The sequence below is a fragment of the Salvia hispanica genome, chromosome 4 (genome assembly GCF_023119035.1).
Source record: "Salvia hispanica cultivar TCC Black 2014 chromosome 4, UniMelb_Shisp_WGS_1.0, whole genome shotgun sequence".
Classification (NCBI taxonomy): Eukaryota; Viridiplantae; Streptophyta; class Magnoliopsida; order Lamiales; family Lamiaceae; genus Salvia; species Salvia hispanica.
In genome coordinates this window covers 28771351-28785393 of record NC_062968.1, presented here as the reverse complement: position 1 = coordinate 28785393, position 14043 = coordinate 28771351, and the positions used below count along the sequence as shown (strand labels likewise).

The 14043-nt window shown below is 42.2% G+C and overlaps 4 protein-coding genes and 1 non-coding gene across 5 annotated transcripts; 3 read left to right on the top strand and 2 right to left on the bottom strand.

The window, feature by feature from the left end:
• The first annotated feature begins 371 nt into the window (after window positions 1-371).
• LOC125221743 (subtilisin-like protease SBT1.7) lies at window positions 372-2951 on the top strand. Its single transcript, XM_048123966.1, has one exon. It carries the CDS (start codon window positions 477-479, stop codon window positions 2772-2774), a length of 2298 nt encoding a protein of 765 aa, XP_047979923.1. The 5' UTR covers window positions 372-476; the 3' UTR covers window positions 2775-2951.
• A 12-nt stretch (window positions 2952-2963) lies between these two features.
• Window positions 2964-3120, bottom strand: LOC125185713. The gene has a single exon (XR_007170220.1). It is a non-coding gene; the product is annotated as a U4 spliceosomal RNA (small nuclear RNA).
• Window positions 3121-3674: 554 nt separating this feature from the next.
• LOC125221744 lies at window positions 3675-6857 on the top strand. Its single transcript, XM_048123967.1, has 5 exons — window positions 3675-4007; window positions 4130-4244; window positions 4352-4993; window positions 5101-5281; window positions 6369-6857. Exons 1-5 carry the CDS (start codon window positions 3931-3933, stop codon window positions 6392-6394), a joined length of 1041 nt encoding a protein of 346 aa, XP_047979924.1. The 5' UTR covers window positions 3675-3930; the 3' UTR covers window positions 6395-6857.
• Window positions 6858-8881: 2024 nt separating this feature from the next.
• On the bottom strand, window positions 8882-11156 carry LOC125219353. The gene is made up of 3 exons (XM_048121315.1): window positions 10652-11156; window positions 9916-10263; window positions 8882-9715 (listed from the first exon to the last, which is right to left on the bottom strand). Exons 1-3 carry the CDS (start codon window positions 11042-11044, stop codon window positions 9113-9115), a joined length of 1344 nt encoding a protein of 447 aa, XP_047977272.1. The 5' UTR covers window positions 11045-11156; the 3' UTR covers window positions 8882-9112.
• Window positions 11157-13088: 1932 nt separating this feature from the next.
• LOC125220846 lies at window positions 13089-13646 on the top strand. The gene has a single exon (XM_048122981.1). The coding sequence runs from the start codon at window positions 13089-13091 to the stop codon at window positions 13644-13646; it is 558 nt and encodes a 185-aa protein (XP_047978938.1).
• Window positions 13647-14043: the final 397 nt, after the last annotated feature.

Here is a 14043-nt window from a genome sequence, read left to right as displayed (position 1 = left end):
AAAATATTCAATCTGTTGAGAAAGGACCACTCGTAGGATTTAAGCCACTCAAAATTCTAGAATGCAAAAGGGATCACATCAGCCAGTTGTTCTGATGAAACCACCCATGTTTCCAATAACATGAAACATCAAACCGTCCAAATCACCAAAACAGGGCATATAGTTATAACTTACTATTATACAAACTTACAAGTAAAAATACAAAAGACAAGAATGCCATTACAAAATAGGGAGAGAGACCAAAAGTAATGATGCAAAAAGATTCTTATTATTACATGATTGTAGATGAATAATGGAATCTTATACCAATGGAATCATCTCTCTCCAATTGCTTCTAACTTAATGTGGGACCAGATTATGACTATATATGTATGTATGACTACTTGGAAGCTCTCCACACAAAAGAAGTGATTGGCAGTATGAGTGTATCAATTTAAGACACAAAACACATATCTCAAACTCTTTGGAGAACTTACATGATGTCTGTGCTTATTATCCTCACACTTGTGTTTCTTTGTCGCTCCTTAGTTGATGCAGAGATTTTGCATCAGCAGACGAAGAAGACGACATTCATAGTTCACATGGACAAGTCGAGCGTGCCAGAAAGCTTCGACAATCACCTGCAGTGGTATGACTCTTCTCTGAACTCAGTATCACAAACTGCCAGCAAGCTCTACACCTACAACAACGTTGTCCATGGATACTCGGCTCGCCTAACAGCAGACGAGGCTCGGTTGCTTGAAGAGAAACCGGGAGTCCTCTTGGTTCAAGAGGATAAGAGATACGAAATCCACACCACCAGATCACCTGAGTTCCTCGGAATCCTCAACAGTGATGAGTCCAGCACGCCAAGTGACGTGATCATTGGCGTGCTGGACACAGGGGTTTGGCCCGAATCAAGTAGCTACGATGATAAGGACATGGGCCCGGTCCCTCCCGGCTGGAAGGGAGCGTGTGAAGCAAGCAGAACCTTCATCCCGTCGAGCTGCAATCGCAAACTGATTGGCGCAAGGTTCTTCTCGCAAGGGTATGAAGCAGCATACGGACCAGTAGACGAGACTAAAGAATCCAGATCCCCAAGGGACGACGACGGCCATGGAACACACACGTCGACCACAGCAGCTGGATCAGCCGTGGTTGGAGCAAGTCTCTTCGGCTATGCTGCAGGCACAGCACGCGGAATGGCCAAGCACGCGAGAGTGGCAGCGTACAAAGTATGCTGGCTGGGAGGATGCCTCAGCAGCGACATACTAATGGCGATGGACAAGGCAATCGAAGACGGTGTCCACATCCTGTCGCTGTCACTTGGTGGATCAGTCAATGACTACTTCCTAGACACCGTTGCAATCGGAGCGTTTGCAGCAGCGTCTAAAGGAGTTTTTGTCTCATGTTCAGCCGGGAATGGAGGGCCGCGTCCAGGTAGCTTGTCTAATGTCGCGCCATGGATAACTACAGTGGGGGCTGGCACGATGGACCGGCAGTTCCCATCGTATATCACCCTCGGAAACGGTAGAAAGCTAACAGGGGAATCACTCTACAGTGGGAAACTATTACCTGTCTCATTAGTCCCATTAGTTTATGCTGGCAATATCAGTAAAGCATCCAATGGTAATCTCTGCATCGAAGGAGGCCTAATCCAGGAAAAGGCCAAGGGGAAGATCGTGGTGTGCGACCGAGGGCTGAACCCGAGGGCACAGAAAGGTCTCGCAGTTAAAGAGGCCGGTGGGATCGGGATGATTTTAGCAAACACTGAGGCATTCGGAGAAGAGCTGGTTGCTGACGCGCATTTTATACCCACAGCAGCAGTAGGCCAGGCTCCAGGCGAGGAGATAAAGAAATACGCCTTTTCAGAAGCGAATCCGACTGCCACAGTTGCATCTGGGCGCACCCAGCTCGGAGTCCAGCCATCACCTGTCCTGGCAGCATTCAGCTCAAGAGGTCCAAATCCAATCACACCTGATATACTGAAACCTGATTTGATAGCACCGGGTGTGAACATACTTGGTGGTTGGACGGGAAAGGTCGGTCCGACAGGATTGGCTGAGGACACCCGGCACGTGGACTTCAACATAGTTTCTGGCACGTCCATGTCCTGCCCTCACATAAGCGGACTAGCAGCGCTCGTTAAGGCCGCCCATCCAGAATGGAGCCCTGCAGCTATAAAATCAGCACTGATGACGACGGCTTACAATAGATACAAGAATGGAGAAAGGATAAAAGACATTGCAACTGGAAAGCCATCCACACCGTTTGGTTATGGTGCTGGACATGTGGACCCTTTATCCGCGCTACACCCTGGTCTAGTATACGATGCAACGACCAGCAACTACGTAGATTTTCTGTGTGCCATAGGATACAGTTCTAGAATGATAAAGCTCGTCGCGAAGCAAGAATATCAATGCAAGGCGGGCGTGAAATACAGCGTCGCAGATCTTAATTACCCGTCTTTTGCTGTTCCACTTGAGACGGCCTCAGGGCCTCGAGGTGGAGGTGGTGGTGGTAGTAGCGCGCTGACATTTGTCAAATATACGAGGAGCCTGACAAATGTGGGAGATCCAGCAACTTATAAGGCCTCGGTCTCTCAGGAAACGGATTCAGTCACGATCAAGGTTCAGCCGGAAGTGCTCAGCTTCAGCGCTCCCAACGAGAAGAAGACTTACACGGTGACATTCGCTGCAACGTCTATGCCCTCAGGAACAAGCAGCTTTGCTCATCTGGAATGGTCAGATGGGAAGCACACTGTTGGTAGCCCAATTGTGTTTAGTTGGACATAGTAGTATCAAGCAATAATGATTTGATTGTGAGACATATACATTCCAAAATGCATACATCATTTTCTTTAAAATCTTGCCACTAGATCTCCTCTAGAAGCTAACTGCTTCCCCAAATGTAATGAATAAGCATAGCACATTGGTTTAATTAAAATAGCAATGAAGCTATTAAAATTGCAACTGTTATTGTAGGTCTTTCCCCAAGAAAGGGAGACCTTCCGAAAATTCTCAACAGCCCGAGTCAAGCCCGGGCAGGCCGAAGAGGGGGTTTGGAAATAGTTTTCAACCAGCAATAGACGCGCCTCAGTTAGAACCTCGCTAGCTGCGTCATTGCCCCAAGCGCAAAGATACTTTTCCGGTTCCACTTATTCGCCCTTTTATACAACAAGCTACACTCGCATTTTCAGTGTAACAGCCGATGTGGGATAAATAGTATGCCTACCTCCCGAGCAAAATGCTGTAGCATGAGCTTCCATTAGTGGCATCTCCAATTGCCGATGGATTCCTTTTGGTTCTCCGACATCACCGCGCCGGCGGCTGTATGACTAAACATTCTCATTTATTAGACCATTGTGATCCAATTTATAGTAATTTAATTCTAATTAAATTTTTAATTGATTTTAGTTATACAGTACATACATACTACTAATCGATAAAATAATGCTTTAAAAAGTTATGAACATCATCAGAATTTTAATCGCATGTGAGAGTAACACATGTCAATCAAAATTTATGATAAATGCCAATATTTCCTAAATTAAAGATAATTATGAATCTATGATTAATTGGAGAGCATAGTCTACAATAAAAAAGAATTTCAATTAAAAAAAAAAAAAACGCACAATCATTTTGACCGCAGACACCAAGAACCGAAAACGACACCGTTGTATTTAGATGATTGCAAAAAGGAAAAAACCTCTTTCTCCGTAGTTGCAGCTTCACGATACAACAATTGTTATTCCCAAATCCAGAAAAAGACCGCCGTTTTCCCACAATTCCGTTTTCTCATTCAATTACACCTCAATTTTGTCCCGGTAGATTGATCTGCGCCAGCTAGGGCTTTGCTTATTGTTTTCTGGGCATCTTTCATTTGCGCCAGTTTTATTTTTAGCTCCAATTTGTAGATTTAATTTAAGGGCCTGTGTTTTTGGGTGAGAAAATGACATCCACATTTGATAGATGGGAAAAGGATCCGTTTTTCTCTGCTGCAGAGGACGTTCAGGAATCTGCCGACAGGTGCCTTCAACAACTTTCCTATTTTTTTCATTTTTTCTCTATTGTTTTGTGGTGGTGAATTTTTAAATTGGGCAATTCTTCGGTTGGTGTAACTGATCGAATTTATCAAATTAATTGTGAAGGATGGAATCGACATATAGAACATGGATTCATGCCATCAAGGAGCCCTCCGGTTCTTGGAATTTGGATGAGCTTCGGAGAGATCTTCAGAGAAATCATGGCACAACCAAGTGGCAGGTTATTTGCTTATGTTATATGATTGAAATGATTTATCTCTGTAAACTTGTAGTATTGTGTAGCGATATGTTTTCTGCTTTACGTATTCGAAAGGTTGCGGATTGCAGTTGGAAGAATTTGGACGTGCTGTAAGATCGAGTTACCCTGGTAGAAGCTCGGCCGATGATGCAAAGGATAGGCATAGAAATTTCATTGTTGCAATTGAGAATCAAATCAAAAAAGTTGAAACCTCTTTGAATGAATCTACAGTACGACAAGGCAAGCCTCCGTTGCCTTGGGTGCGGTTGGATGAAGGAGAACGAAATGAGCTTGCACTGTTTCTTTCAGGACAATCATTATCTTCCCCGAGTAAACTCTATGGAAAGCATCATGCTAGCCCTAGGGTGCAGGGGCAGGAAAATTTGCGTGAGGCTGATCAACAAGTGAATAATGAGTGTTCGAGGAGTTCATCTCATTTGGTTGAATTGGCTCAAGTAGAGGGTAAGGGGGACAAGTTTGCAGGTCATCGGAGGACAGCTAGTGCAAGTGCAGACATTAGCTCATGGAAGATTGTGGTAGCTGATGATGCTCTGCACGATTCATCTAGTGCAAAACCTGATCGTCCACCACGAAAGATACCTAGTTTTTCAGGATTCTTAAATACCATGGAATCATCCATGTCGCAGTTGAAGTGGTCAAAGAACGGTTACAAGAAACTAAAGCTTACTGATGATGGGCCTCAGGAGGCTGGAGCCTCAAATCTGACTAGAGTTAGTAATCAATTATATCTACTATTATCTTCTATACTTGTTAAGTTGTTATCAATCTATGTATAACTGAGTTGCTAATTTGATCATAACTTTCTTTGTACATGAAGGGGATTACTACATGCTATGAGAAGAGTAAAAGTTGCCTTGAAGGCTGTGATGATTATGAAAAGCAATGGTATGGTTGGTATGGTACTATCCAGAGACAGCTTCAGAGATCCCAGTATCATGTGCAATATAGCCGGCCTGTACAATTCGTTTTCTCCGTCATTCTCATATTCTGCTTACTTGGTGAGCCTCCTGATTAGCTTGTTTCTATTTGATAGTGTCATTTCTGGTAATGGTTCAGTTGGGGTACTTAAGATTTGATCGAATCTGCAATTTGATAATGGTTTTTTAGATGTCTTATTGTGTTATTGACCCTTCTCCTTGAGTTATAGGTTACACAGTATAGTACTAGACTAGATTAATCCCCCTCTCCACTTTGCTGTATGAAGTGTACATATGAGATTATTCATTACCTGTCACATTAAAAGTTCATGATAACCTTGTCAAATTTTGTCCTGATATTACACATCATAGTCCTGGATTAAATGATGCAAATTATCTGGTACTATGAATGAACTACAGTCCAAATTTTTCATCCATTTTTCTACAAGGTAGGGAACATATGTAATTTTGTATCATAATTTGCTCTTTTTTGTTAGTCACATGCTTCATGCAAACGATTGGAGTTGCTTAAAATTTTGTGAAAATGTGTAGATCATTTATTGAGAATTGGGAAATATAGATTGCTAGAAGTCTGGATCCCCAAACAGTAGTTCCAACTTTTCCTGAATTAATTTAAAGTCTTAACATTTTAAATTTGTAGACAGCATGTTAGCTCTTCAAACTAAGATTATGGCACTGTCTTTATATCATTTTTTGGCTTAGAAACAAGTGTTTATGGTGCTGCCAATAATTACAATTTTGTTTTGTTTATACTTTATAAAGAAATTAAATAGTACTAGGATTACACGCATTATGAACCAAGAAATCAAAGAAATGGAATCTAGGTGAATATGAAATCCATGATTATATCTCAGCATACTTCTTTTCTTGAATACTTAAAAAAAGATGCAGTGTGTTTTTCGAACTACAGTAGTAGATCCATGCAAATGTTTTGTGTTTTGAAATAAGAGCTCGCAGCGAATCCATACATGAATCATGAAAACTGCTGATGTGTATATAGAAACTGCAATGTTTAAATTCACCTTGAATTGCTGCTTATCTTCTGTACTATGTTGCATTTCCTAGTACTATAATTGGTCTGTTCTGTCTATAACTCTGTAATTGTGCTTTAATATAAACTATACTTATTGTGTTATTCAATCTGCAGTTTTATTGGTTTTGCGTTCAATCTGAGGAGGAGCTTCGTTTCTCCATTCTAATTCATGATTCATCTATGGAAAAGATCGAGTGGGCAATGGCTTCACCTGCCTACCCTAAATAGATGATACACTGCATTCATAGAACTATTTGATAGAACTGTAATCTAGCATTCATGCTTATGGCAACACCATGAGCAGGTCCCACTACCCTGTTTTGTTTCTTGCGTGTTGTAGCTGATAGAGCTCGTTGTACCATTATATCTTTGAAGCTGCTGCTTTTGTACCGATATGTTGTAGTATCAATCTGTGTGTTGTAGCTGATAGAGCTCGTTGTACCATTATATCTTTGGAGCTGCTGCTGTTGTACCGATATGTTGTAGTATCGATCTATGTAGCCTTTTCCACGGCAGAAACTTACTGTCATTTTCGCTTCTGTTGTCTCATTGGTGTCATGTATCGAAGACAGCTTGTATATAAATTTTTGTGACTTCTGTATAGTCCAGTTCTGGACATCTACATATACATATGTTTGAACTAGAAAACAGCATTATCGTATAGTTATCTAATGTTTTATATAGAAAGGCAAGTTTTTGAGATGCTATTTTATATGCTGCAGGCTTTGCAATAATACCTTTTATAAATATCATGTTTAATACATTAGAAATCAGCTGCCAAAAATAAGACTATAAGTGCAACACAACATGATGAATCCTTTCTGTGCCAAGCAAATGACATACGAAATCAAACTATTCATTAAATTTCCAAACTACAAAAACTTTTGGAATACAATGGAAGGTAAAAGTACTTTTTCTACTACTCCTTTGACAATTTTTTGACATCTCATTCTTCACCATGTTTATTGGCAAATTCGACACCTTGGAATGTTAAACCGGGACTATAGTACCAACTGCCATAAGCCGCACCAAATCCCCACCCAAGCCCCAACCCGACACCACAGCCACCACCAACAATGACATAGTAAGTAGCATATTCTTGCAAGATTTTACCTGCACCAAGTCCAAAGATGTTCAAGGGTGCACCTGAAAGAAAGAGTGACGCAAGTTCAAGAAAATATCTTCTTTCTTGCTGCATGACCAGCGCAGAATATAAATATATCCATGTCTAATAAAAGTTACTCCCTCTGTTCATATAAGACCTTATTTTACATTCTTTTTCTGGAAATGTGACGAAATCTATCGCTGCCTAGACAAGCATTCTGCATTCTGATGAATAAAGCAAGGTAATGGTTTCTACATGTCTCAGTCACTATGTCATTTGATACCATATATTACCATTTCCATATCATAGGAAATTGCAATCTGGTTTGAAATCACCCATCATGAGTCGTACGAACCTATGGATCAGGTTTCGTTTGAGATGGAGATACAAGGAACATTAGTTGACCATGCAGGTTGAGTAAATGATAAACAGTGATCTATAAATTGCACCCAAGCAGCTTATTATTTTCTACGAGAGGTCTGTCCTAATTCTTTGTTCATATAACAGCACTAATTAATCTCTAGTAAGTTGGCAAAGCAACGGACCACATACAGTTACTACCTTAATGTGCAGCAATTCAAAGCCGGGATGTGGAACACCGTGTACGATTCATGAAGTAGAAATAACTAGCAACGAAAGCGGAACGTCTTCAGACATTTAAATGCACGAAAAATCTAAACTTGACAGGCTTCACGAGCTTAATAGCATCATAACAAGTTGGATGAATGATGAAATTAAGAATTTTCATATATTTTTAGTATTTTTGAATTTTTTAGAATTTTCGTAAACAGTGAATTACTATCAGATGTTTTTATTTCGGTCCACTTTTAACACTTTATTTGATACTCCATTAAACATGATTTCTACCAGTAAGCGTGGACCATGTTTTAGTGTTTGCCCCAACTTAATTAATCAATTTTCATTACTGTACCAAACGATGTTAATATAATCATTGTAATTTGTTTATGACCAATAGATATATACTATTTTCTACTATTATATATTGTCAGTTGCTTAACACGTTTTTTGGGTATTAAAAATTAGCCTCAACCTTAATAATAAACTAGGTTCATTTAGTGTGTCGTCATTATCAAATTCAAATGTGTATCGTTGGTTTTAATAAAAAGGGCCATGCACTAGAGTAATGATGAGCCATCTCCACACTCAAACGCAATTAAATACTAGTATATGATTAGTGCTTGTATTATCATAATTAACTTGGAACTATCGATTTAGCCATACTCAAGCTTCTATATTTATCATTCTAGGCTTTTATTTGATTAATCTACACATATTAGTATTACTAACCATATTATTGTCAAATAGTTGATTGGGCGACAAGAAGGAACTAAAACATCATTTCCTCACAAATTTAAACATATCTGTAAAACTCCCTTTCTGCAGAAGCTCTCATTGCAATAATCATAACCCACCCAACCACGCTTAATCATCATCACTCCATATTTCCCACTCCTAGTTTTCCAATTCACACACACACTCCAAAACTCTTAACTCAAGCTCATCCAACATAAAGATAACAATTAAATTTAGACAAAAAGGGAACTTTTGCTAATTGTTGACATAGAGAACCAAAGACTCATTTCCAACATATATACAAATTAAACAGAATTTGGCTAAGTTTAGTTTCCCAACTTCACTACTTACCTCAGTTGATCAGCCTTCTATTTTCCAACTATGCTACTAATAATTTTCTTGAAATGGAAGAAGCTCTTCAATTGCTACTCACATGTCATCACACATCCATCCTCACCACAATGCCGTCGTGGGACCGCCCCAGCGCGGCCACCTTGGCCCTATACGCGGCCGCCCTCTTCGCCCTATCCTCCTGAGGCAGGTCGCACGCCTCGCTGATCGAACTGAACCTCAGCTCGGCGGGAGGAATGAAGCAGTCCATGGACAGCCCGGGCACGTTGAACGCCACCTCCTGGATCGTCCACGCCTCCTCCATCCTCGTCTTCGTGTGGCTCATGGCCGTCTCCCCGAACCTGAACAGGGTCACCACGGACCTCCCCGAGTGGGCGATCATGATCCCCTCGACCGGCCTGTAGTCGTCGAGGAACGAGTTGATGGTCGTCTCCCAGTACACGGCCTCGCCCCCGTTGGCCTGTATCCGCGTCAAGTGAGAGTCCTCCAAGTGCACGAGCAGCCCCGTCCGCTGGCTGAAGTACCCGAACAATACGTGTCGGATGATCTCCGCCGGCCCCTCGCTCCTCGCCTTGAGCGTGTGGGGGTCCGCACAGAGCTTCAGGATGAAGCAATCCTCACCGTCGATCTTCTTCTCACCCGTGCACCTCGAGTTCACGAACATGCTCGCTGTCGTCCTCGGATCAAGCCCCTACAAAATCCCAAATCGAGTTCAAAGACCTAACAGGAAAACTCATCCCAAAATCAAAAGATAAGATTCATTTAGGGCAGTTTGGCAGGGAAGATAAATAAACAAAACATGATTAAACAACACATTTTATGCCGTTTTTAGTCGTATAACTCCAAGATAGATGAATTATCAATCCTACCAAACTGCGGACATTCAAATACCTGGAGGGCGCGGCGGAGGGGGCGGACGGGCCCTTTGGCGGCGTGTGCGCCGAGCCAGGGGGTGTGGCGCCACACGAGCCTCCCGTTGCAGCCAGCGTGGACCTTGCTCCCTCCGAGGGCTAGCTCGACATACCACATGTCAGGGTTCATCTGCCACAGCACGAAGCTACCGGACTCGGCCGCCTTAGCGGAGTTCCGGCTCTTCAACACCTTCGTGGCCGTCTCTATATCAGATGTCAGCATCTTCACACTCCCCATTGCATAAGCATTCTGAACCGAGCTCTGCACCTTGTGGCCGCCCGATGCGGCCAGATACTGCTGTAGTATGTACTGTGCGGACGATGATTCCTGCATAAAATTTCCCATTTTATAAAAAAAAAAGAAGAGAAATTGGACATAATTCCAAACATTGGACCACAAATCCAGCATGTGCACAACCAAAAAATTAATTATCTCATGATCTTGATGAACAAACCAGCTGTCCATCAATCCAAGAAATGCGGTCTAATCTAAATTCTCAAACCTCAAACAGCATTTATTGCTCCAGTTCATCTCAGGAGCCCAAGCTCATTAATGGAGAATATTCATTATTCACACAAATACGAACACATTTAGTGAAGTTGATGAAGAATTGGATGATGCATCATAGATTCTCACCAATTTCTATTTAATCATCATAAAAATCGAGTCTTTACACCAAATTGGGATTTTCAAGAAGGGAAAGAGAGAGACTAACAATGGGGGTATCTTTGATGCAGAGGTGTGGGAGGGGTTCGTTGTTGCTAACGTGCACGGGGCCGAGCGGCGCACCCAAGACGCCGAGGAGAAGGCGCAGATCGGAGGCGGCGGAGGCGGAAGGGGCGCGGCAGAGCCAATTGGCCCACCGCTCGGATTTGGGGTCGGAGGAGTCCGGGCCCTCGCGCAAAGGGGAGAGGGCCTCGGGGGCGGGGCGGAAGCTGCCCGATCTGGACATGTATATGTCGGGCGGGCCGAGGCTGCTGGAGCGCCTGCGGCGGCGGAGGAGGCCCGAAGCGGAGGGGGAGGGGCTGCGGGAGCGGGAGCGGGCCGGGGAGAGGCCGCGGACGACTTCGTGCTTGAGAGCGGAGAAGAAGCCTTGCTTTCGGTCCATGGTGGCAGCAATGCAGAGGGAGATGGGATTGGCAGCTGCTGCCTCTGCTGCTGCTAGTGTGTATGTATAGTCAGGAAAAAGGAGAGAGAATGACGTTTGGAAGAAGCACAGCATTTTTCTTTTTTGTTTCACCCTTTTTATACAGTGTGACTAACAAACTGCAAACAGAGTAGTGAACAGTGACTTTTTTTTTTTTTTTTTTGCTTTTTCTTTCTTATTTCTTTTTCTTTGTCATTTTATATAAGTGAATGGCAAAATGCATGAAAAATCATAATTTCGAATTACATTTTCATTCGTCCAACTTTAAAATTAGCAGAAAAAACATTATAACTAAATTTATTTGTAATTATTAAATAGTAACAGTAATTTAACATAATTTATCTCGTCTAAGAAATGTTTCATTAAAATCATCACCTATATATTATACGAAGACGGTTTGATTTTCTGGACGTAAATCAAACTATATTATTTTTCTGGCTGGTTTTTGAGTGTGACAAAATTTGTTTATTTTCTGACATTTAAAATATTCACAAAGGTGGTTTTTTAAAGATTGATTTTTACTCTAAAACTCTAAATACAGTATTAAAAATTAAGACAAAATTATTAAAAGCTAAAAATTAAATTGCCAGAGACACAAAATTTAGATCAAATATGCGATTGAGTATCACACGTATACATAAAACGCGTATTCGCATTTTGATATACTAAAACTAATTACTATGTACAACGTCAAAACAATAATTAGAGATCATGCAAAAATAGTCATATTTAATCACTTAGATGATGAGGATAGACATCTTTAATTGATGTCGGATTTTATTTGTTTATACGCCACTTTAACCATCGTACTTTCACTAGTCACGATTTGTACATAATTAATGCAGAATTCATTGAATTCAGCTATCCAATTAATGTGAAAGCTGAAATCCTCAAACAAAAAGCATCAACAAAATGCTTTTTCAAGATATATAGGCCGAAATTTTGTTTAAATTACCATTTTGATTGAATAGTGATCAAAGTCATAATTATAAATCAAAGCTTGCAAATTAAATCGATTTATTACAACAATTTGCAATCATCAAATAACGAGACTAATTTTCGTTGAAATTTATAATCACATGGATGGCATAATTTTTTCATTTACGACTACGGTTTGTAACTCAATACTCTCATTGAATAACGCCAAAAATTAGTCTCGTGAGACAATCGCAAAATGCAGTATTATGATTTAATTGGCAACATATGAAATTATGGAATTGACTAAAAATCAACTAAGGAGTCATCTGGTTTGTCATATATACTTGTGCCTAAGAGCATCCTTAACGCACCTGGGCCGGACCGCAACTCGCGAGTTCCGGCCCGATTTCAGCATTGGAGGCACGAGCATCACGGCTCGGGACGGTTGCTTCCCTGGGCTGCTCCCGAGTCCCATCCCGGCCCGGCGTTATACGTGCCCGTGCCGCATCTCTTGTGTCCCGTCCCGACATTAATTGCGTTCGGGCCGGGCCGCAAGTCCCCACGATTTTTTTTTTTGTTTTTCTATTTATACACTTGATTTGCTCCATTATAATACTCTTCCCCATAAACTCACTCTCAATCCTCTAGTATTTCAACACTTTTTGAGTTCTATGGATTGGTTTAACAGCGACCAACGCCAGATGGACGATTTCGTCAACTCCTAGAACTGGCAATTGCCGCCGACACCCGATCCAAATGCAACGCCTAGTCGCGGGTTGCCTACCAATATGGACATGGAATCGCCAGTTAGCACTGATGAGTACGAGATCAGCGATATGGAGCCCACTCAAGGGAGGGGCAAGAGCAAGGGCAAGGTTGCCGATGAGGATGGGCTGAAAAAGTATAGTCCGCAAGAGACAATGTGGCTGGCCAAGAACTTTGTCGAAGTCTCCGAGGACGCTGTGATCGGCAACCAGCAAATCGGCAAAGCGTTCTGGCAGCGGATTGCAGAGAAGTACAACGCTGGTCGACCTGACGGCTCGTTCGAGCATACCTACGCAAGCATTGGGGTCGGGTCCAGGCGGAGATGAACAAGTGGAATGGCAAGTGGACTAACGTAGTCCGGATGTGGCTGAGCGGGCACGGCGAGATGGACCTTGTGGACAAGGCCAAGGCAGATTACTTCGCTGACGGGAAGAAGCACTTCAAGTACTTCGACGTTTGGAAGCTTGTCGAGAAGAGCCCGAAGTACACCGGTGGGGCAGAAGCGGCGGCGAAGAGAACCAAAGTTTCCGCCGCCGGACACTACACTTCGAGCGAAGGAGGTCCGCCAATCGACCTCAACATGACAGACGACGACTTCTTCCTCTCATCTCCTGGTACTCAAAGCCGTCCGATGGGCACAAAGGCGGCAAAGAGGAAAGCAAAGGGGAAGGCAACTGCGAGCTACTCCGCTATGCCGCCGCCGCCGCCCAATCCTTCCCTGGACAAGATATCAGACTCTATGTCGGATATGAGTATTACGTTGCGGATGGGCCAGCTGACGGAGTTGACATCGAGGGATACCTCGACAATGTCGGAGTTCGAGCTCGAATTGCACCGTGAGATGATCGAATACCTTCGCGCACAAATGAAGAAAAAGTAGTTCTTTTTTCTAAGATTTCTAATTTTCTATTTTTAGGATTTGTAATTTTCTTTTTCTAGGATTTGTAATTTTCTATTTTCTGACTGAACAATGAATTTTCTCGGTTTTATTTGTTCATCGTATTCTATTTTACGAGTAAAATAGGCTATAGGTGTGAATAGTGCAAATGAATAGTTGTGGTCCGAGTTGTGGCCTGCGGGATTAATGGAGTTGTGGCCTAGGTCCTCAAATTTAGGGGAATGATGACGTGGAGGGGACTTGCGGACCAAATCCAGGTTGGGGTTAAGGATGCCCTAAGATCATGTCTATTTTTATTATCTCTTGTTTAATTACTTTGTTCTCAAAAGACTGGTCTATGATAATGTATCTTGTTCTGCCTTTACGATGTCAATATATA